Genomic DNA, 23,217 nt, shown 5'->3' with positions numbered 1-23,217 from the left:
GGTCCTTTTTCCTGTTTGACTATTTGTTCTTTTCCCATCAACTTATAAAAACTATCAGTATTATTGGGACTTCCCTGGTGGTCCAGTGGTTAAGATTCTGTGCTCCCAAAGCAGGGGGCATGGGTTTGATCCCTGGTCGGGGAACTAAGATCCCACAAGCCACACGGGGCAGCCAAAAAAAAAAAAAAAAACTGTCAATATTATAAGTACTGATCTTCTGAATGTTATCTTTGTTACAAGTTTTTTTTTCCAAATTTAATTGTTTTCCGTTGACTTTATGGTCCTCAAACTTCAGCTGTGCATCAGAATCACTTATTAAACCTAGGTTACTGGGCACCACAGCAAGAATTTCTGATTCAGCAAGTCTAGGGTGAGAGGCAAGAATTTGTATTTCTAACAAGTTCCCAGATGCTGCTCCTGCTTCTGCTGCTGATCTGGGGACCATACTTTGGGAATCACTAGTTTTTGCCATACAAAAGTTTTAAAATTTGTGTATAGTTAAATATGTCTGCTTTTTTACTTACAGCTTTTGCATTTCTTGTCTTAATTTAAAAGGTCTTTCCAGTCCCTATATTGTACATATGGTCCCCAAGATGTATTTCATTGTTTTACATTTAAATGTATAATAACCAGGAATTTATTTTTGTATATGACATAAGATAGGGGTTCTATTGTATTTCCTTCAAAATGTTCACCAGTTATCCTAGCACCAAATTATTAAATAATCCATCCTTTTCCCACTGAATTGAAATGCCACCTTTGTCATATAGTAAACACTGGAATCTTTTTCTGTATCCTTTATTCTCTTCCAGTGATCATTGTGTCTCTTCCTATTTCAATAATGTATTGATTTGATTACAGTGGCTTTCATAGTATGTTCTAATATTTGATAAGACAAAACCTTCTCCACTCTTTCATACTTTTCTTTGCTATGTTTTGGCATTTATTCTTCTGTATAAGTTTATGATCATTTTATCTAATTTTTAAAAATCTGTGAGGGAGAATTTTAATTGGAATTACATTAGATCTATATATTAAAGAGGATTGACTTCTTAAAAAGTACTAAGTCTTTTCACCTAAAATATGGTATTTCTTTTTATGTTCTCAAAGTTTTATGTCCTTCAATAAGATCTTAGTTTTATTTATGTAGGTCTTATGTTTTTCTTGTTAAATATACTTCTAAGTGTTCTGTAATTTTTATAAGCATTTCTAGATGCTTATTGATACACTGAGAAGTTACTAATTTATGTTCATCTATCTTGTATACTGCTCACTTACCAAATCCTCTTATTACTACTAGTTTTTTTTTTTTTACTTAAATCTCTTAGGTTTTCTAGGTATACAGTTATATCATTGATGCAAAATAATAGTTCTCTCCTCCTTTTCAATTTTATGCCAACTGTGTTCTTATCCAATTGTATTTATTTGACCCCACTACCTAATAGGTTACTATAATTGCAATGGTTTTAATATTTCTCTGTTTGGGTTAAGGTTTGCAGATAGTTTTTGGTAATAGCTTTTAATATATGTAAGTAGTTTCTTTCTAGTCTCTATTTTACTTTGTGGTTTTTTTTTTTTTTTTTTTTTTTACGGTACACGGGCCTCTCACTGTTGTGGCTTCTCCCATTGCGGAGCACAGGCTCTGGACACACAGGTTCAGTGGCCATGGCTCACGGGCCCAGCCGCTCCGCAGCATGTGGGATATTCCCGGACTGGGGCACGAACCCGTGTCCCCTGCATCGGCAGGCGGACTCTCAACCACTGCACCACCAGGGAAGCCCTGTGGTATTTTTTAAAATTTATTTTCTGGTCGCACCTCGGGGCTTGTGTGATCTTAGCTCCCCAATCAGGGATTGAACCCGGGCCGCGGCAGTGAAAGCGCTGAGTCATAACCACTGGACCGCCAGGGAATTCCCTACTTTGTGATTTTTTTAAAAAGTAAATGGCTGCTGAATTTTCTAAAATGTCTTTTCAGCATCTAATATTACACTATGTCTTTTTTCCTTCAATTTTGACTTATGTTTGTAGAGCTTCTGATCTTGAACAATCCTTATATTTGTGGAATAAACCTACTTGTCTATCAAGATGCATTTCTAGCTTCTCGTTGCTTTTTTTAATTTTAAAATTCAGATATAATTTACAGACGATAAAATTCATCCTCTTAAAGTGTACAAGTCAGTGTTTTTTAGTATATTTATAGAATTATGCAACTGTCCCCATTATCTAATTCCAGAACACTTTCATCACCTCAGAAAGAAACTGTGTACCCATTAGTATTTATTCCCCATTTGCCCTTACCCCTAGCCCGTGGCAATGACCAATATACTTTCTACGTCTATAGATGTGCCTGTTCTGAACATTGCATATAAATGGAAGCATACAGTCTATGTCTTTTGTGTCTGGCTTCTTTCACTTAGCATGTTTTCAAAGTTTATTCATGTGTAGCATGTATCAGTACTTCATTCTTTTTTATGACTGAATCACATTCCATTTTACGGATATGCCACATTTTGTTATCCAGTTATCAGTTGATGGCCGTTTGAGTTGTTTCCACCTTTTGGCTATTATGAATAATGCTGCTCTGAACTATTGTGCACAGTTTTGTGTGGACATATGTTTTCATTTCTCCAGGGTATATACCTAGGAGTGAAATTGCTGGGTTACATAGTAACTCTATGTTTAACTTTTTGAGGAACTGCTAAACTGTTTTCCAAAGCCCCTGTACCATTTTACATCCCCACCTGCAGTGTATAACATTTGTTATTGTGTCCTTTTTTAATTATAGCCATCCTGGTGGGTATGAAGTGGTGTCTCATTGTGGCTTTGATTTGCATTTCCCTAGTGACTAATGTTGAACCTGTTTCGTGTGCATGTTGGCCATTTGTGTATCTTAGAGAAATATCTACTCAAATTTGTAGCCCAGTTTAAAATTGGATTACTTGAAGTGTAAGAGTTGTTAATATTTTTTAAACAGTTTATTCTTAATATTTACAGTTTCTGGGGGGGCACACTCCAACCTTATGTGGGTTTTGCTGAACATTATCAGATCATTGGGCGAAATAATAGTCTCTAGGCAATTAACATTGTTGTTTGTTTATTTTCGCTTGCATTAGAGAGTAACTCAGACATCTCCTCTACAAGTACCTAACCTGTCTTGGATGCACCACCAGTCATACCTCATGCAGCCTTCAGTGAGTGTTCAGAAGTGGGCAAAAGCCAAAGAGGCAATTTGATGTAAAGAAAAACAGTGGGATTTGATGAAATGAGATAAGGGTGTGAGTTCTGGCTCAGTCGCTTGTGTAACCCAGGTGTTTGACCTTAAATTCTGTGAGTTTGCTATTCTTAGACAAGGATCCCTCCAGATTGATGGGCAGTGCCTGTTCCTGCTACATAGCTGGGTCGTTGCTCACCTATCGTTTCCCAGGATTTTTAAATGTCTGTCTTCAGTGGTTCTGGTAGCCATGAATCACCACTTCAGGCAGCCTCATAGGATGCTGCCAACTAACCCTGTCCTTTGTTGCTGCTTCTAGGGTTCAGTTCTGACACCAGGAATGGATCATCCTATTTCTCTCCAGCCTGCCTCCATGATGGGACCTCTTACCCAGCAACTGGGCCACCTCTCGCTCAGCAGCATGGGCACAGTAAAGCAGGATATTTTTTTATTATAAAGAATACCTATGTAGTACTCTTAGGTTTAAATACTCTTGAATAAGGATGGGAATCACTTCAGTGTCATCGAGGGCACACTCAGAAAAGGCGATAAACTAAAAAGATAATAATCCGTGAGCTAGGAATACAGCCATTCTGCGGTTTAGCTCATTCATTTTAACCGATTCCTACTCATGCAACTAAATAAATGGTGTTCCTACCTACATATTAGTTTATCTAGTTCATACACTTTCCTAGAAGTCTTTATCAAAGTAGTAACAGGAAGAACGGGTGAAGCTCATTAGTTTTCTTGTAGGTCGGATGCATTCTGATTTGTTCAGGAAGGCTTAAAGCAGAGAAGGCGTTGAGAAAAAGCAGAAGACAGGAAAGAGGAGGAAAAGGTAGTCATGTACGTAGAAGCCTCTCTAAGCCAGTGTACTTTAGAGTCACCTGAAGTGCTTTTAAAAAGCACAATTAGGACAATTAAATTAGAATCTCTGGGGACAGAACAATAGGCACTGGTAGTGTTTACAGCTCCCCAGGTGCTTTAAATGTAGCCAAGAATCACTGCTCTAAGCCTATTGATGTATCTCATTCCAGTATATGCCAACAGCTGCAGCTATGCAAGGAGCGTACATCTCCCAGTACACCCCTGTGCCTTCTTCCAGTGTTTCAGTTGAGGTAAGAGCTTTATAATCTCTTTGGATTGAAGATTGGAAAATGAACAGAGGCAGATTTTCCCCTGATCAAAATCTTCCTCTCACAGTGATGCTGATTCTGTGTTCACAAATAGCTGGTAGGGATGTGAAGGATGTAGGAAGGAAAGACTTAGTTTGTATCTTTGAATGAGGCCCTTCCTCTCATTTGGCAGACGGTAGTTAATCCCAGGATGCTGGCTTGTATCGACTAGTGGGTCCTGGGAAGAGGATGGGCTGCTCTAAACGTTGGGGAAGTGATGCTCTGAGTGTGCGTGTGTGTGTGTGTGTGTGTGTGTATGTATGTGCACTCACACAGGTGTGTGGGAATGGGTTGGTTGGGGAGGACATGCAACTTAGCTAGGCTGCTTCAGTGGGAGGTGAGGAAAGGATGCACAAGGTGACTCTCCTGCCTTGGCTGTGGTACAGGAGAGCGGCAGCCAGCAAAATCAAGTGACGGTGGATGCTCCCTCAGACCATGGGGTCTATTCTTTCCAGTTCAACAAGTAACAGTGGTAAGAATCACATACTGAGGGGCGGGGTGGGCTGAGCAGCCTGAAATCAGACTCTCATGTTTGTCATTCCCCCTCCCTACCCTCTCTGGCTTATGCCTCCTTTAGGATTTCCCTCCCCATCTTTGTTGAGTATATAAATGAATTCTTGGAGATGCTGATGCTCCAGACTCCAGAGGGCTGACCAGGAATACAGCCCCTCTGTGGGCCCAGCTGAGGACTAACACTTGGTCATCGGTTTTCACAGGCCTGGGCCTGGAAAAAGAAGTCTCTGCACTCCTGCCCTCTGCTCTTCCTCCACTCCTGGTGGAGTCTGGAGGAACTGTCACTTTTTGTGTGTGCTACAGTCGAGGAGACCAAAAAGACTTCTTTTATTTTGTGAAGAAAGTTTTATGTTTTGTTTTAAACTGCAATATACTCTTTCCCTACCCCAAAGAGACACGGTGCCTGGAGCTTGTTCTCATCTTTATGAAAAACAGTTTTTGATGTGTTGGACTTATTTGGGAAGGCTTTTTAAACAAATTATTTTCTTAAAAGAAAAGAAAAAGGTGTGGTGCTAGAACACGGATGGAGTCCTACTGCGGGCCCTACTTACTGAGTTTAGTTATGGACCTTTTGGTGGGGGTGTAAGAAAACATGCAGACTTTTAAAGTTTTGTTTTATAAAGCTCTTAGATCACACATCCCATCTCTTCTTCACATACATTTTATGCCTTCTTTCTCTCATCCAGAGTGTTCTTTTTCTCTTTTCCATACAGCAGAACCTGCCTACTTTGCCTCTTTAAGTTTTTAGTTTTGTGAATTTCTTTTTTGAATGAAATTTCATATGGAATTTTGGGGGGCTGGGCAAGGAACAAGGTAGAACACTAAGCAGGCAGTGGAAGTGGCTTTTCCTCCCTCTGACCTGCCACATCCTAGGAGGAAAGACTAGACTTTGCCCTCCGGAAGCAGAGATGTGACCTAGGCTCACTAAGGAGACAATCCCACAGCCTTAGGAAGCCATCCTTGATCCAAATTCGGATGAAGACTAGGTTTTCCCTGGCGAGTTCCAGAGGAGTGGACCTACTGACTTCTGACTAACTCTTCTCACTGCCGAGGCCAACACCACACCCTCTGAGAAAATGTCTTCCCCTGTTACAGCTTTTCAGGAATACCTGCTTTTCTGCTTCCTAGAGGATCTTTTCTGCCCTGGGGCTCAGGTCCCCTCTCTTCCCTCTCTCACATCGTTGCTGTGCTCAGGGCCTTTGCGTTTGTGACCTTGCTGAATCCATTTAGGTTCCTTCCCCACCACGGACAATCAGCTGCTTTACCTCTAGACCAGCGATTCTCAAAGAGGTGGTTTTGTCGCCTAGAGGCCGTTTGGCAATCTCTGGAGACATTTTTGGTTGTCACGCCTGGGGGTGGGGCTGTGTGCTACTGGCAGCTAGTGGCTGCAGACCAGGGATTCTGCTAAACACCCTGCAGGGCACAGCAGAGCCCCAACTCCCCCAGCAGAGAATTGTCTGGCTCAAAATGTCAGTAGTACCAAGGTTAGGAAACCTTGATGTAGACAGTGTCATCCCTGCCTCCTGTACCAGAGGACTTGGTAAATTCCCATCCCCACCCTGGACGCACGGTGCCTTTTGACACTCAGGCAGCTAGTCGAGAGGGACGGAACTGAGGTTCTTGAATTTTCCCCAGGCTTTGAGCTGTCCTTGAAAGGCTTGTGCCATGTGCACACACACATCCAGAGGGATAGAGGTGGGGACTGTTCCGCGTGTGTGTGCCGTGAAGGGGCGAGAAAGGACAAAGCTCTTTGTAACTGTCCAGAGCAACCTGCCCTAGTGTGTTTGGGCCCCTTTTCCAGGCAATCAGGACATCAGAAATAATCTTCCTGCTTGTGGAAGGACAGCAGGGAGCTGGGATAGAAAAGGGCCATAAACCCCATCTCACTATTTACAAGGTCAGGAGTCCTTCAAAAAAAGGCTATAATTTGCTCTTCAACTCCATCACCTTCTGCAAGACCTGACTGTGCACACGGAGACAGATAGGAGGAAGCCTTTGTCCATCTTCTAGGAAATAAGATCCTGCACCTGTCTCTTCCCAGTCACTCCCTTCTGCACTGAAAGGAGCGTTCTGCTCCCCTTCACTTCAAGGTCAGGTGCCTTTCCACCAATCAGACAGAAAGCCAAATGATGGAGAATGGAGAAACAGGTGTTCAGTAGGCTGGCTGTAGGGAGAGGAAGGAGATGCTGCTGGGCAGGAAGAAGCTGTATTATCAGTTGTTGTACCTAGAGCTTGGGCCTAGCTTTCCCTCCCCTCCACCCATCCCAGAGTTGAGAGTCCTAATGCTCCCTCCCCACAGAGTGTCCTTTTGTACATCCTGGGGTTAAGGGAGTAGGGGTAGGGGACAATAGGTAGGATGTGAAGTATAAAGGATAAAATTGCCACTATTCATTTTCTCACGGGTACTTCTCCAACCTCAGGAAGGGTTTATCTGATGTAAAACAGCCCCAAACCGAGTAACTTTGTAGAAGGTTTTGCCTGGGCAGGTATCTCTTGTTTCTGAGTCTCTACTCCTTAGTCAAGGAAAATACACCATATGTTTCTTGTCAGTGGCCTTGAAGAAAAGGAGAAAAATCTGGAATCCTGTTCATTTAATTAATAGTAGTTTAGGGGAGCCTTGCTTTGCTAGGAGGCTTAGTGAAATGAGGGCCTTTCATGTGTACAAACTGTTGATGTCACTGCTGCCCTCCTCTGCCTCCCAGAATTCCTGGTTCTGTCTACTTTCTCTGTATTTAAATGTTTAAATGGCTGTAATTTTGCTTTGTTTTGTTTTAAAATTCTGAAGTTACCTTTTGTGTGTTCTCATGTGAATCTGCTTAATGGATTTTATTAATGGGTGTTTCTGGTTTGGGAAGGTTTGGGCATGGGAAGTGACGGAGAGCCTGAAGTTATTTTTGTAATGGTTAATGGCATCTTGGAATTTTGTTTGGGCCTTTTTGGGTTACACTCATGATACTTTTTGCCTAATTGTTAGTTCATTTCTAACAGTTCATAACATGGGTGAGTGATTGGAAAAAGGAGACAAGGAATGAGGGATACTTTTTCTCCCATGAAATAGCCCCATTGGTGGCAGTGGTGGCAGAGGAATTGTAGGGGGAGCCTTCAAGCTCACAGCCTAGGGCTGGGCTCTTTAAACACTATGCTAGTGTTTTCTGAATCCTGTATTCATGGAGCCAGGTCATAACTCTCTCTGTACTTCATATCTCACCCCCACTCATTACAGATGCTCATAACATTCTTAAAATATTTTAGTACTTTGTATTTTTCTCTTTTCAGTCAAATGGAACATACTAGATCCCTTTCTCAGATGATACAATCCTTTACTAGCCTCAGAGCCTGCCCATCCCATCTCATGCGGTGTTATTACTGCTCCTCTCTCACTCTGAGATGATACTCAGCCCCGAGGCTGATTAGAGTTTTTGGAGGAGGGTGTGGGTCGAGGTTAGGGAAGATGTGGGAATGATGATGGGGAGAGATGTTATTTTTAAAGTGTGTTTTTAACCAAAGGATTTGAAGAGTTGTCTAGACTAGGAAACCTGGTGACTCTGAAGAGGTAATAAATAGCCCTTGTCAGTAATAGATGGGGGTAGTAGGGGGACATGACTAGCACTCGGTGTGAGGACTGTGCTGCTCTACTGACCATCCCTGGATTGGGCCACCTCAGCCCAGTTCGTCTTCTTTCCTAACTTACTGATCAGTGAGCTCATTCAGCCCCGTCGTGCCTGCCTGCATTGCTTATTCCCTGATGCTTCAGTGTCTACCGTTTGGGGACCTACATGTGGGTTGTTACTTTGCTCCACAAAGGTGAGGTGAGAGGCCTTGCTGGAATGGAATGTTGCAGGGATCCCCACAGAATCATCTTCTAGGGAAAAAAAAAAAAATCGTTGCTGTTCTCTTATGCACGTTCTCTTAGGGCAATAAACTTGGGTCAGTGATCAGATCTAAACTTGTCCTCAGGCTCTACTAGACCAGCTTCATTCAGAGAAGAGGGTGGGTATTATGAAAGCTAGTCTGTAAGGGCTAGGTCTTAAACCTTGGGCCTTGTCACACTGGTCCTTCCTGAGTCCCTCTTAAACCAACTACTACATTTCTACGCTACCTGCATTTTAGGTCTTTCCCAGCGTTAGCAGATCCCTCATTTACTCAGCTTTTACTCCTTCCTTTCGTAGGAGGGTCTTCCTCCAACAGCTGAGATGGGCCTGAGAGCTCTATCACCCTGCTCGTCTTTGCTGAATTCTGCTGCATCTCCCTAGGGGTGGTCCCCACATGACTGTAGTAATGAGAAAGCTAGGTGCCCTCTCACCCCAGTTACCACTGCTCCTTCTCCCTGGCATGTCCACGTCTGTTTTGAATGAATCTTCATTCTCCAGGTGTGTCCCAGAACTTTCTTGTCTTTGTTAAAGACCTACCTCACAGTTTCACAATTCAACAGGGGCACCTGGTTCACTTCTTTCCTTCCTTTACTCTGTCCTTGCCTTCATGAGGGTTAGGAAGATGGGGGCTACAAAGGTCTCGTGATCAATTGCAAAATCTCTTGGTTATTTGTTTCTGGAATGTCTTCTTTGAGATTTTGACCTCCTTTATCACCCTAGAATAGTGTGAACTCTTCAGTTAGGTCTTGCTGTGGTATGCCAGGAGGATAGGCTGAGTAATGAGTGCTTAGAATATTAATTAATGCTTGGGAGCCACCCCCAGGAACACCAACATGGGAGCAGAGCTCAGAACTTGAGAGGATAAGAGTTTGCCAGTGGCTGCCATGAGCTGAGAAGTAAACATGCACCAGAGAGGGCATCTGGGATTTTTATAGGGCTGAAAGCAGAGATGCTCCTTCTCCGCCTATTCCAGTTAGTTTAGAGGGTCACCAAAACAAAACTTCCAGCCTGGGGTGTGATAAGCTTTCCTAGCCTGAGTAAAGAAAAGTTCTTGCCCCATTACTGGTGTCCACATCCCCCAACACACACATTTTTTTTCGGGTGGCAAGTGCTCTCTAGCATGCACTTATCACCTTGGACAGGAAATAAGTTTAATTTATACTCAAAACACATTTTTTCTTTATCCAGAAGTTTCCAGTTTTATACTCTTGCCACGTCTGTGCCAATGCTACCCATTCTTCTGACTCTTGGTATTCACTTGGTCCTTCCCTACAATTGGGTAGAACTTTGTCTTATTTCAACTTTTGAAATAAAACACAGAAGTCTACTTCGTGGTGTCTTATCCATGATTGGAAGCTGGGAAGGTGGTGATGAGCACATATATTTGCTATAATGGGAACATAGGTGGCAGCTTAGGAAGCCAAGGCCATGTCTCACAAGGCAGGAACTAGGGACACTTGAATCCTTTGTTGCAGCCCCTCAGCCAGGAGCACCTGTTCCACCCACATGAGCACAAATTCTGCCTTGGATGCCTCTTGCACAGGAAGGGCCACGCCTGGAGGTTCAGAGATAAACGTTGAAGTTTAGAGGCATAGTTCTCCCCGGCCTGTGGTCTCCTACATCAAACCAGTCGTACTCACCCTAACACCCAGCCTTCACCTTTAGGCAAGTATGAAAACCTATGTTGAAGGAAGATGAATACAGACTCTTTTGAATCTCTATCAAATGTGGTTTTTATTCAACTGACAAGCACTTTTCTACAGCTGCACTTGTGGAACATCACATGGCAAAAACAGGAGTTTTTTTCTCTAGACTTTTTTTTCCTTTTTTTACCTTATTAAAAATGAGATTGGTCCTAAAAATATAGAAAGAAATAAATTTAAATTCACAAAAAACTGTACATTATCAAAAAGTCACTAAAACACCACATTTGGTTATATAAAAAGTCAAGTCCCTTTTGTTGTAAAAGGAACGTGGAAATTTGTTGGTGTTGATGGTGTGGTTTCTTCCTGTTACCAGACTGATAGGGGAGGGGAAACAAAGGGGTAGGGGTGGGTTTTATTTACTTTTTTAACTTGCCTTCCCTACCAAATACTCTTATTTGTCAAAAAGAGAAAATCCACCTAGCTCAAGGGGCAGTGAAGATGAGGAAAGAAAAGTGAGAAACGGCCCCTTTGGTCATGCCCTCCCCCCGCCCCCCATCAACCCTCACTTCAAATTGAGGCTAGGACTCCACCCACCCCACCTTAAGAGTGCCTGGTCCCTAGGGAAAGAGATGGAGCTGGGAGAGGAACACAGAACAGGAACAATCAAGATTTCACTCCCCCGTCCACCTAACCTCCAACAGTAGAATTAATCTGGAACATTTTATAGCAGGGTAAGACTGCCGTGGGGAAAAGAAGAGCCCCCAACTACAACAGTTCCAAATGTCTGACTAACACAAAGTTTGTTACAGCGCAGTTATTTAGATAAAATATAAATATTTATGCATAATATAAAGTCAATTCAAATATTCTTCAATCCACCTCTTATTTAAAAGCAAAAAAAAAAAAATCTCAAATAAAATTAAAAGTTCTGAGGTTTATCTGACAGAAAAGGCGACTTTAGAAATAGGCTATGGGGGAGAAGGGGCATAAAGGAATAAGAAAGGGGCTGCCCCGGGACCTGTACTGCCCCCTCACCCCCTTCAGTGGCTATTCAGTGCTGCCAGAAGCACAAGGAATGCTCCCCTCACCTGGCACCCCTCTCCCACCAATGGAACACTTCTTGGATGCCTCAGCGCTCTGCTTGGGCCAGCCAGCAGCCACCTCCCCAGTGCAAGTACCCGTAATCTCTGATGGGAGGGGCTCTGCTGAGCAGGAAAGCAGGGGCCAGGGGCCCATGGCTATAGCTGGGAGTTAGCAGCTTTCCTCTCACAGGTTGGGGCTTAACTTGGGCACAGTCACATGTAGGGCAGTGGTGGACCCAGAACCTCTCCTCCCTACTCTCCTGTGTTCTGGGGTCTCTGCTACTGGGGAAGGGGTCCCAGGATATGAAGTAGATAAGGGAAGGAAAGCACTACTAAACCCACAGAAGCTCATGGGATTAGGAAGAGATCCAGTTCTACTCCTCTCCCTGCAAAAGCTTAAGACTCAGAGCTACTGAAAGGAGAGGGAGTTCCTGCTGAAAGATTGCACAGTTTGAAGAGGCTGGAACAGAAATGACTGGGAGAGAGGGGAGAGACACAGCCTTGTACCCAGAAAAACTGTTCCTGTGGTTTCCCAAAGACAAAGTGATGGTGTGAAACAATGGGAAAGGTGTTTCAATGGTTGGAAACAATGGGAAACAGATACTTGGGGGAAAAACTGAATGGATGCCACCAAACAAAACAGGGGCACAATCACAGCATCCTCTCACTCACTCACTCTCTCACACACACACACACCTCTCTCTCTCTCAGGCCAGTCGATTGCTACCTGGCCTCCATCTTGGGGGTGTGCCCAAACTCAGCAGTAGTTGTCCCTGAGGAGTTCCCAAGAAGGAGGTTTGGGTAAGAGGTGGGGAAGGAGGCTGGAAGGCCCAGGGTTCAGGGTGCCTCCCTGCCGTCTCCCCAGTTTGCTAAGTTTCAGAAAAGGCTAGAAACTCAGCATTTGAGGAGTATCCAACATTATAGAGGGACTAGCTATTGGCAGGAAGATGAGGACAGAGAGAAAGACAGGGACCTCTGAACTTCTTTTTCCTTTGAAGGGAAAAAAGATTTGGGGGAAAAGGATGGAGGAACCCGTACACAACAGTTTTACATTATTGGATGAGAGAAAATCTGAAAAGGGGGCGGGGGGGAGGGATTGAGAGAGAGAAAGTGAAAAGCAGGGGAGGGACTGAACATGGAAGCAGCATGTTCAGGGCCCGGTGTCCGGCTCGACACACTTGGGAGTTAAGTCCACTTTACTGGCCGTCACTGCGGGTCCACACACAGTACAGAGTGTTTCTTGGTTTCACACATTCACTAGAACTATTGCTATTGTTAAATAGCCCCAGAATGCTGGGGCACGAACAGGGAAGGTGAGAAAGCTGGGAGGAGGAAGTAGGGGCTTCTTTCATCCTCCTCCTCTTTTTTAATTAGGAAATAAAACAGAAAGGAAAAATTATTTTTTCTTTTTTTTTTTTTTGGCTTTCAGTCCAGAAGGACCTCATCTCTGCCCCTCTTATGTGAGGAACAAGAGGAGGAAAGGAAGAAAGGGGTGTAGGGATAAGAAGATGTAGGGCGCTGCCAAAGGTAGGGTCAAAAATCAGGGTTCTACCTCTGACTCAAGTCTGGACCCAGGGCAGCATCAGCAGGTGAGAATGGCAGGGTCTGTCTGTTTGGAGGGCAGAGAGCAATGCCACAAGGTGACTCCCCACCTCCCTTGCCTCACAGATTGGCCTGTTTTCCCTGATAAAACTCCTCCCAGCGGCTCTCGAAGAAGCGACGCATGATGTGCCCAGCCTTGCCCACTTCAGAGTCATCCTCATTGAATGTCTGGCAGTTGTCAAAGACCAGAAGTGCATCAGCCGCAAACTCCTCTGAGCTGGTGTACCTGGGCAGGGGTGGAGACAGACCTGTGAGCTGGGTACAAGTTACGGCCGTAACAGAAGAGCCGGGACAGTTACTGAAGTCTACTTACCCTCCCCGGAGCAGCCGCTCCCGCATGGTGGAAAAGTCCATAGGGTTTTTGATGATGCGCCGGTACCCACTCACCAATCGTGGGTTCACAGGCTCCAGGAAAGGCCAGGCTGCATCATGGGACTCCATCTCCATCAAGATAATCCTATTAAGAAAGACAGTGATGACTGCACTCTCAGGAAGCAAACACACTGACCCCTCCCAGCCCTTTACCGTGGCAAAGATAGAGCCAGTTGTCCCCAGAATTCACTCAACTCACTCGCAAAACGTGAGATCACTGTGGTGGTTCCGCATGGAGAGCCGCCGCCGCTTTGAGGGGGACTGTCCTCCTTCTGAGCACCGAGGCACTGCCGGGCTTTCTCGGCCCCTCGACAGCAGCCGGCGCCGGCAGCTATCACCCTCTGGGAAGTTCAGCACATAACTACTTTTCCGCTTCTGGCCTCGTTTTGGGAAACCTGGCCTCTGAGTCAATTCTCCCTCTACCTGCTGAAGATAAGAAAAAGGTAAGATCAGCAACAGCTGGAGATGTACTCTGCTTGCCCTTCACTTTATTACAATCCCAACTTGTCTAAGTGTGACTGAGGCTTCACAATACTTTCATGCATGAGCCAGCATGTGAATTTATTCACATAACCCAATACGGCAGGTGAAAGGGAAAGTATAATCATTCCCATTTTATAAGGAAAGTAAAAACAAGTAAGGTTATAGAATTTAAGTGACTTGTCCAAAGAAGGATCAGAACTCAGGTCTCCTAGCACTTAGTCTGGAGCCCTTTCCCAGGAGAGACTGAGGCATGGTAAGAATGATATCTGTAGGACTGGTGGTAAATGGGATGAGAAAGAAAATCTCTGACTTTTGCTTGGGAGTGGAATGAGAGGGAGCAGAAGCCTTACCTGGGCCAAACAGACAGCACAGAACCAGTCTCCTTCTGGGACAGCCTCCATCTTGGGCCGAAGGCAGTAAATATGGCAGCCACGGTCACACCCATCACAAAGTAGAAGAAACTCATCGTTGTCACCCTTCCGACAGACTAGACAGGTCTGGACCAAGGTTGTGAGGAGGCAGAGTGAGCCCTCAAGCCTCTGCCTGCCACTTACCCCACCCACGCCAGCTGGCCATCTTGTCAGCTCCCCCAGGCTCTCCAGGCCTCTTACCACTTTGTTGACAGACTTCTCCCAGGCAATGGACCTCTCCAGCTGGCCCAGGCACAAGCAGACCTGGGCCGCGCTCCAGCACCGCTCTAGCGTTTGGCGCCAGGCTCTAATGCGAGGGGTGATCTCATATGATCTGGAGGGAGAAAGTGGTGATCTGGGGATGAGGAGCAGGGTCCATTAAATTTATCCCTTCTCCGCAAGACCAAGAAGGGGGGAGCCACTCACATCTCTGTAGTGGCACACTGTGGGGCACTGCTGGGCGTGCCGATCAGGGCCTTCTCCAGCACAACCTCATGAGCTGGCCATAGGGGCTCCCGCAGGTACCGCCGCTCCACATTCTGCTCCAGGGCAGCAAGTCGCATCACTGCCAGGTCCAGGGGGTTGGTAGTTTTACGCTGGGGTGCCAGTCCTTCCTTGCCTCGACCCCGCCAGGTGATATCCTCCTGGGAGTCAGGTAGATGCTCACAGTAGGCCAAGTCTTCACGAGTAGAGTCTGGGCTGGGACGTGTCCAGCCCTGCAGGTGGGAGAGAGGAATAAAACTCATTATAAAGAAAGAACATCAAGCATAGAAAATGATGTGAACCATTTAGGGTCACGGGAGGTCACTTGTGAAGTGGGAACCCCAAGTTTTCCCTAACAGGGTACAGGAGATTAACACCCTCTCGTCAACAACCCCCTACCCAGTGCCAGCTCAAGTGTACCCGAATCTGCAGATCAGACAGGATAACCCGCTGTTCCAGCTCCTCTACCCACTGAAGCACGGCCAAGTCTGTCTCATATGTCTTCTCTTTGGGGGACCAGCTCATGATCCCTTCTTGAAAGGCAAGTAGCTGACTAGGCTCAAAGATAGGGTCTGAGAAGACAGAAGGCAGAGGGAAAAGCCCATCAGGCTATTTCGTTGTCCACAGCAGCAGCTCAACGTTTACCTGGGCTCTGCAGCTCAGGCTGGTTACGCATCTACCTTACCAGTTGAGGGCCGTAGGCAGACTTCCTGTAAGAAGTCCCTGTGCTTGTTTAGGTGTTTGTGAAGTGCCTTCTCTCGGATGCCTCGGGGGTGCAGGGCCTTGAGCATGGCATCCAATGTCTCAGGATCTCGGATCCACCACCAGCCCGAGCGCATCTCTGTGAAGACAGTTTATGTGTGTGGGGTGGGGAGTGGGAACCAGCTGTGAATCACATGGTCCACATCTGATGCCACTCCTACCTATATCTCACCCCATTCCACCCCAAAGTCACTCACCAGGGGGGACGGGCTGGGCTGTCAGCTGGGTTAGGTAACGCTGCTCCATCTGTTTGAAGAACTTACTGGGAGGTCTCCCTCTCCGTTTTGGCTGTCCCATCCCTGTGGGGCTCTGTGGTGTTTCTCTAGGGTCTCCTCCTCGCCTTTTAGGAGCCACGCCCAGCAAGGGGGTGGAAGAGAGCTGCACTGGAGAATAGGGGTTGGCAGCACTGGGTCTACTCACCTGTGAATGACGAAACATAAGGTGATGAGGGTGTTTTCATGTTGACAGGACCCCAGTGGCCCCATCCCTTCCCCCCAACTTAAGCAACAGCCCACAGCCAGGCAACAGGGCCTGTGGCAAGATGAAGATAAGTGCATACCACTAATTCTGGCTACTTACTGGCTTGGAGGAGGCAGGTAGCTGAGGGGAAGGAGTGGGCTGGTCCTCAGAAACTGCAGGGGGTGGTGTAGGGGCAGCACTGCAGGGCATCTGGGCTGAGAAGTTAAACCAGGGAGCTTGAGAATCGGGGCTGGCTTCTCTCTCGTCAGGTTCTGGCTCCTCCGGGGGCCGTGATGGCATTGGGTCCAGTTTTCCGGGGCTGCTATCAGGTGTGAGGACTGAGCTACTGAGCAGGGAGCCATGGCTCTGAGTCTGGCTCAGCCAAGACAGGAAGGCTGACTGGCTGAGGTCGTGCTGGCTCTGACCCAGAGACAAAGGGGAGCCCTCTGGCTCTAGGAACCCATTATGGGAGTGAGGATGGGACTGAAGCTGGGGCTGGGGCTGGGCATGAGCCTGAAGCTGAGGATGGGGCTGAGTCTCGGGCTGAAGCTGGACCTGCAGCTGTTCTGAACCTTGACTCTTGACAGGAGATTTCAAGTGCCTAGGTTGCACAGATCCAGGCTTAGTTTTCCGAGGTCGGCCTCGGGCCCGGGCAGGAGAACTGGCAGAGGTGCTGGAGCCAGCTAACTCCCTCTTCAGAGAGAAGGAGGCTGGGCTGGGTGTTGAATGGGTTGCCACTTTTAAGGAGTCAGTTTCCTGCTTTATCACATCCTCAGGAACTGTAAAGAAAAATGAAGAGCATAACACATACACAGATATAAGGGGAAAGAAAGAGGGTGTACAAACACAGGACATATACTTTCTTTTTCTCTTGGACTTCATACCCCCCTTTTGGAGACTGCACTGGGAAAAGCTTATATGCCAATGAGCATAGTATCTGGAAAAGAAACACTATGCTCCCAAGTAATCATCATCAGCATAATCATAAGCTAACATTTATTGAGAACCAGCTATAAGTTAAGCATTATTCTAAGAGCATTAACTCATTTTAATCCTCTCAATAGCCCTATGACGTATACATTCTATTATTAACTCCATTTTACAAATGAAAAGACTAAAGCATACAGCTGGTAAGTGGCAGAGCAGGTAGGTATAGGCAGTCCTACTCCAGAGCCTGTGCTCTTAACCACACTGTGCTATACTGATTCTCATACAATGAAAGAAGCCCAAGACAACTAGGTAGAGGAAAAGGAATCGTTTAACTTTTGTTAGACAGGACTCAATTCAGGGTCCTACAACACACCTACCTAAGCTCCCCTCTGTTCCTTCCACAAAGATACCAGTCAAATAGGGCAACACCCAGTAGTTGCGTCTGTAGCGGTCCTGACCCAAGGAGACTGCCCGAAGCATCTGGGATGAGTGAAGCAGCTTTTTGCGAAAGAAGAGCTGACGCTGGGTAGGCAGTGGAAAAGGAAGATGAATGAAAAACACACTTCCAGGGACTGGAAGTCCAGCTTCAGTCCCAGTGGTGACTTCATCCAGTATATGGGAGAAGGGCAATGGCTCTCAGCTTCCCTATAAAATTGATACCATCTGGGCCCTACTCATAAGGAATCAATTCTCACCCAGCCCCTATCTCCAGCTCCTGGGAGGTTAGAAGCACAATACCTTGCTGAGTTTTTCTATCTGGCGCTCTAGCTCTGGGATGCTAGATGCTATGACATCAACCTGGAGAAGAAACAAGTAGACACCAAGAGAAAGGGAATCATCAGATTCAAGCAAAAGAAATAATCTGTTTTCCAACTCCCACTTTCCTTGGTCTGGGCTAGTACCTCTCCATCTCTTCGACCCCTACGGCCATGGACAGCAGCTGTAGTCTCCTCCTCTTCTTCCTCTTCCATGCCACTGGTCTCCTCCATGATCCGAGAACTGCGCCTCCGCCCCAGGCCTTCCTCCGGCCCCTGCAGCTCTACCTCAGGTCGCCCAGTTCGCTTGGCCAAAGCAGTTTTCAATCTTGACGTAGACAGATTAAGGGAAACCGTGGTGAGGAACATGATACCACCACAAAAGGAACACCGTGAATCTAAGCAATCCCAGGCCCTGGGGTAAGGTCCCAACCCCAGAGGAGGGGCTGAGGACACTGAGTTCCAAGCAAAAGTCCTGGCTACGCTTCACTCTTTCCCCCTTCTCTCCTCTGTCCTGTCCATACCTCCGGAGCCGGCCTTCAACAATCCACTTGTTTTTCCTGTAGCTGGACATACTCTCCAGAGTCTTGTCAATCTCACTGCAGGGGAACAGGGAATGGGATTTTGAGGGAGAAGTGGCAGCACATACACAAAAGAAGGGAGGCTCAAGGGTAAAGGGAGTTTCATCCTAGAGCCTAGATTGGATGAATGGCAGAGGAAGGCTTGGATTCTCCCAGGGAAGAAAATTAGATTCAGTCCTAAGTCACACCAGCACGTCCAGAGCATGGCAGTGGACACACATCGCCGAGGATTTCTAAATGGCTAACCCCCTCCCCCATCCCATTCTGACCAAGGCACACAATAACCATCCCCACCCCTGCCCCTCACTTGATGATGAGGGTGGAGCCATTGAGCTCATGCACAAGGAAGGCCAGGACAGCAGCCTTCTGCTGGGGCGGCTGGGCTTGAAAAGGCTGGGTGCGCAGGCTGTCGCAGAGGGCTGGCTCCACTCCATACGCCATGAGGAAGCAGCGCAGGATCTCAGACACATTGTCTCTTGTTAGTGGGATCTCGGACACCTTCTCCCCCAAGATCTTTAAGGACTGTTTGGAGGAGAGCATGATAGGAGTTAAGAGAGATAGAGGAACAACTCAAGTTGGGTGAATCTGGAGCAGGAAAATACAATAGAACTACGGGGTTAAGATAGGAAAAGAAGAAAAGAATGAAAGTTGATAGGACAGATGAGAGAAGGAAAAGGACAGGTGCAAAAGAAAAGGAGCAAATTAAAGGAAAATGAACAAAGTAAGCAGAGGGAGGTCAGAAAGAAAAAGAAATAGAAGAGAAAAAAATATATGGAAAACAGAAACAGGAAGAAACTACAGATCTTCCTCCACTTGTCCCTGGAGAGAATGACAAGAGTCAGGACCTAAAACCTAAAGCAGTGAGTAGAAGTAACCTAGGAGAAGATGCAATAAATTACCAGAAGGGCTAGCATGTAGTATATAGATCTTCCTCAACTTATGATGAGGTAATGTCCCAATAAACCTATCGTAAATTGAAAATATTGTAAGTTGAAAATGCATTTAGGGCTTCCCTGGTGGCGCAGTGGTTGAGAGTCTGCCTGCCGATGCAGGGGACACGGGTTCATGCCCTGGTCCGGGAAGATCCCACATGCCGCGGAGCGGCTGGGCCCGTGAGCCATGGCCGCTGAGCCTGCGCGTCCGGAGCCTGTGCTCCACAACGGGAGAGGACACAACAGTGAGAGGCCCGCGTACCAAAAAAAAAAAAAAAAAAAAAAAATGCATTTAATACACCTCATCTACAGAACATGATCGCTTAGCCAACCCTACCTTAAACATGCGCAGAACATTTAAATTAGCCTAGAGTTGGGCAAAATCATCTAACGCAAAGCCATTTTATAATAAAATGTTGACTATCTCGTGTAATCTAATGAATACTGTACTGAAAGTGAGAAATAGAATGGCTGCATGGGTATAAAATGGTTGTAAGTGTATCAGTGAACACATGGCTGACTGGGAGGTGTGCCTTGCTGCCGCTGCCCAGCATCATGAGAGAGTATCGTACTGTGTTTCTCTAGCCCAGGAAAAGATCAAAATCAAAATGTGAAGTACAGTTTCCACTGAATGCGTAACACTTCTGAACCACTGTAAAGTCGAAAAATCGTAAGTCAAACCACTGTAAATTGGGGACCATTTGCATATCTCCCTTCACTTGTCCTGATCACTTTGGGAAGGGGCTTTCATGTGTTTAACTTAAACAGAAAGCAAAACTGAGAAAAGCACGGATTCCAGGCCCTCTGAACCTGCCCAGGAAAGGACCTCACCTGACAGTAGGAAGGCAAGCCAGGATCATAGAGCGCAGCTTTCAGGAGCCGCACCAGCAGATCTTGCACCTCGCCCAAGCTGTCGCCTTGACACAGGAGTCCCTCCTGCAGGACCCCCAGGCTAGGTACATCTTTGGCAGGGTCAAAGCCCAGCACCTTGCCGAAGCTGTGCAGGAACTCCACAATGGTCAAGCAGTCTGAGAAGGCCCCACTAGGCAGGATCAGACCAGGGATGCGTGAGAAGTCAGGCAGGGGCTGTAGAGAGAAAAAGAGGTAGGGTGTTCTGTCAAACATATGGGAAGGCAACAGTCTGGATATCTAGGAGGCTCTTCCTTTCACAGAAGTGTCTTCATGGATGGCCCCTCCAGGACCTGTTACTCTCCCCTCACTACCTGGTGGTCAGTCAGACACATGTCCTCTGTGGGCTTCTTCATCTCCTCCAAGATCATCTGCTGCCTCTGTCGCTCCTCAAAGCGCCTCTGTGTGGCCAGCGCTTTATCTGCTTTACAGGCTGGCTTGGCTTTGGCCACCTCCTCCTTTTCCTTCATTTTTACCTTCTCCTTCTTCTCCCTCTTGACTTTTTCCTTCAGTTTTTCCTGCTTTGTTTTTACTTTCTCCTTCTCAGCCTAGCCACCCAAGGGAGAGAGGAATCAAGAGTGCCATAAAGATTCAAGTCACCACCCTTTCCAGGTCCCCGTCCTCCCCACCTTACACCCAAAAACATGACTATAAAACGACACCAACTCACACGTCTTGCAAAATCAGTTTGGTGACTTCAAAGTTATGCTTGTGGTACATGCACCTACCTTCGATTTCTTCTTGGCTTCCTTCTGCTTTAAGCTCTTGGTCTCTTGTTTCCTCTTGCTCTTGGCCTGTAAACCATAAGGGAAGTCATTTCTCCTCAAACTCCGAAAGCATCACTGCTTTGACTAGCACTCAAAAACAGACAAGGGTACTGGGGAAGAGAGGTGAGACATGGGATGAAAGGTTGGCAATGGATCAATTCTCTCACCCTGGAGATGCTCACATTATTCCTGAATAAGCCCAATTCTCTAAATGGCGAGTGGCAGACGTGGGAGAAGGAAGAGAAAACAGAGCAGCTGTAGGAAAAGTTAACCTACTGTGTGATCTCTCTGATGTCCCTCACCTGCCCTTGGTTAGTAGTCTGACACTCTCCCCGTTGTACCTTCTGCTTCATCTTCTTCTTGATTTTACTCATCTTTGCTTTATCTTCCTCATTCAGTGTTTCTGTGAGGGCAGAAAGGAAAATGAAGAGGCAGGCAGGCCAATCTCCAGCACCCAGAGCAGCACACGCCTGTCACAAAGCTGGCCTCCGAAGCAGCTCCCTGAAGAATCCAGAAGTTTGTGGGGTTGTTTTTAAGTATACATAAGATGTTGTTGGAGGAAAAATGTAGGAGAGGCACCTGCTACAGAGGCGGCACAAAGAACTCCAATGGTATCTCCTGCCCAGAAGCACCAGCCCCTGGAACACTAGACTGCTTTAGAAGGGGTCCTAGAGGCCAAAACAGCAAAGTAGCCTTATAGCCTGTCTCTCCTCCAGGCTATCTGACAGATTGATTTTAGAACAAAGAAAGGAAACAGAAAAACTGCCAGGGAAAGCAGGTGGTCTTGAGTGGGAAGCACCAATTAAGCAAGAATGTGCCAGAAAGAAAGGGCCCAGATAATGGACACTTTAGCAGAATCATATCAAACTGGCATAGCTATTGCTTACGCTCAGCCCTTATGTCTTGCTCTACTAAAAGGTCTGAATTTCTTCCCTTTTGGAAGACAATATTGAAGTGTGATTCTGCAAACAATAGTGTTTCAGAATTGGTGTTTTTGATATGACAGTACCTATCCTATTCTGGCATATAAACACTACCACCACCACATCTGTACAGCAACCCTCTAAGTTAGACAGGTATTACCTGCAGATGAACCACTATAGGCTTTTATTAAAATATAAGTGACTTGCTCCAGGTCATATAGTCAGAATCTGCCAGAGCTGGAACTCTGAATAGGAGACCGATGACTCCAAATTATTTCAAATTTATACTATATCAGGGCAAGTGCAATATTTACTGAAAAATTAGACATTTCCAATCTGTCCATCCCACTAAAACAGTGCCAATTATCTTTTGGATTCAGATGTGAATTCTGAACCTCCATGATGGTGGCAATGAGTAAGGTAAGAGTATATGTACGAGACAGCCAAAACCAGTAAGATAAGTAAGAAGCTGAAAGATGGAAAGAAAGGACATGAAAGCCCTCTCCTCTCGTAACTATTTTTGGGAACCACCCAGGCTCCACTAGTAAGAGAGTAACTCAGGAAAGAAACTTATTGTAAAAGAAGTACCACAAAAGTGCTGGGACCCTGATGCTGCTTTCCAGAGAGGGGAAGGTGATTCAGATTCATTTCTTCCAGATGTCAGTCATACTCCTGGGAAACCCAGGCATTAGCAATTCATCAACATTTCAGATACCTCAGAGAGTGAGCAGAATCCCCAATCGTACCTTGGGCCTCCAGTTTCTTTAGGAGGCGGTTGTCTGTCTTATTCAACAGCTCAGTGATTTTGACCTTGGGTGGCCGACCTCGGCCCCGTTTCACCTTGGGGACATCCTTGGTCTTGGCCTTCTCAGTGTTTCGAGGTCGGCCCCGTTTCCCAGTAATTGCCTGAATCCTGGATGGGATCTCCTCTGCTGAGAGCTGTACCCACTGCAAGCCCTGAGGTAATAAGGAAGACTCTGTTACAATGGGAGGGAGTCTGTGCAAGCCACCAGGCCCTCTGAACCATTCAATGCCCAAGAATCTCCAAACCCCATGAGAGGAAGCTGCAGCTTGTCCATCAACCCTTTCTCAGACACAAAAGCATATTTAACCCTTGGGTGTGCACCTCTGGTGTGTCTCTCTCTTCAAAGAAATCACCAACAGGCATACGGGGACTGAAGCTGAAGTGCTCACGGCGGACGTTGTGTACCACATTGCGGCTCAGGTACTATGAGGAGGAGGTAGAGTGGCATCAGTGAAGTTACAGCCCTACCACACCTTTGGCCAGCAATAGCACAAGCAGAACAAGCCCCAGAGCAGACAATGCCAGCTTGTTGCCACTGGGCCCCA

General features: G+C 46.3%; 2 protein-coding genes across 13 annotated transcripts in view; one reads left to right on the top strand and one right to left on the bottom strand.

Annotated features, from left to right (window-relative positions):
* Positions 1–10,755, top strand: part of RBMS2 (RNA binding motif single stranded interacting protein 2) — a 62,682-nt gene extending 51,927 nt beyond the window's left edge. For 3 of the 5 annotated variants that reach the window (XM_073788495.1, XM_004332703.4, XM_019952136.3), the window contains 5 exons: positions 3,114–3,191; positions 3,531–3,641; positions 4,249–4,329; positions 4,773–4,858; positions 4,964–7,687. In XM_073788495.1, coding sequence (XP_073644596.1) covers positions 3,114–3,191; positions 3,531–3,641; positions 4,249–4,329; positions 4,773–4,853 — 351 coding nt within the window. In that variant the 3' untranslated portion in view covers positions 4,854–4,858; positions 4,964–7,687. Of the gene's footprint in view, positions 1–3,113; positions 3,192–3,530; positions 3,642–4,248; positions 4,330–4,772; positions 4,859–4,963; positions 7,688–10,246 lie in introns of those variants that run through there. The other 2 variants (XM_033866459.2, XM_033866458.2) reach the window with 2 other exon arrangements.
* BAZ2A (bromodomain adjacent to zinc finger domain 2A) overlaps positions 10,480–23,217 on the bottom strand; it is a 34,244-nt gene continuing 21,506 nt past the window's right edge. For all 8 annotated transcript variants that reach the window (XM_033866447.2, XM_073788484.1, XM_073788486.1 and 5 more), the window contains 21 exons: positions 22,994–23,095; positions 22,614–22,824; positions 21,247–21,347; positions 20,906–20,971; positions 20,492–20,725; positions 20,100–20,354; positions 18,644–18,858; positions 18,280–18,354; positions 17,903–18,083; positions 17,739–17,798; positions 17,378–17,522; positions 16,191–16,849; positions 15,809–16,031; positions 15,535–15,690; positions 15,270–15,421; positions 14,793–15,082; positions 14,568–14,700; positions 14,307–14,453; positions 13,673–13,899; positions 13,415–13,558; positions 10,480–13,327 (listed from right to left, as the gene is read on the bottom strand). In XM_033866447.2, the coding sequence (XP_033722338.1) occupies positions 13,162–13,327; positions 13,415–13,558; positions 13,673–13,899; positions 14,307–14,453; positions 14,568–14,700; positions 14,793–15,082; positions 15,270–15,421; positions 15,535–15,690; positions 15,809–16,031; positions 16,191–16,849; positions 17,378–17,522; positions 17,739–17,798; positions 17,903–18,083; positions 18,280–18,354; positions 18,644–18,858; positions 20,100–20,354; positions 20,492–20,725; positions 20,906–20,971; positions 21,247–21,347; positions 22,614–22,824; positions 22,994–23,095 (3,942 nt within the window). In that variant the 3' untranslated portion in view covers positions 10,480–13,161. The remainder of the gene's footprint in view (positions 13,328–13,414; positions 13,559–13,672; positions 13,900–14,306; positions 14,454–14,567; positions 14,701–14,792; positions 15,083–15,269; positions 15,422–15,534; positions 15,691–15,808; positions 16,032–16,190; positions 16,850–17,377; positions 17,523–17,738; positions 17,799–17,902; positions 18,084–18,279; positions 18,355–18,643; positions 18,859–20,099; positions 20,355–20,491; positions 20,726–20,905; positions 20,972–21,246; positions 21,348–22,613; positions 22,825–22,993; positions 23,096–23,217) is intronic.

The sequence above is a fragment of the Tursiops truncatus genome, chromosome 11 (genome assembly GCF_011762595.2).
Source record: "Tursiops truncatus isolate mTurTru1 chromosome 11, mTurTru1.mat.Y, whole genome shotgun sequence".
NCBI classification, from domain to species: domain Eukaryota; kingdom Metazoa; phylum Chordata; class Mammalia; order Artiodactyla; family Delphinidae; genus Tursiops; species Tursiops truncatus.
Note: the sequence above shows the minus strand (reverse complement) of the source record. Positions and strands in the feature narration are given on the sequence as shown.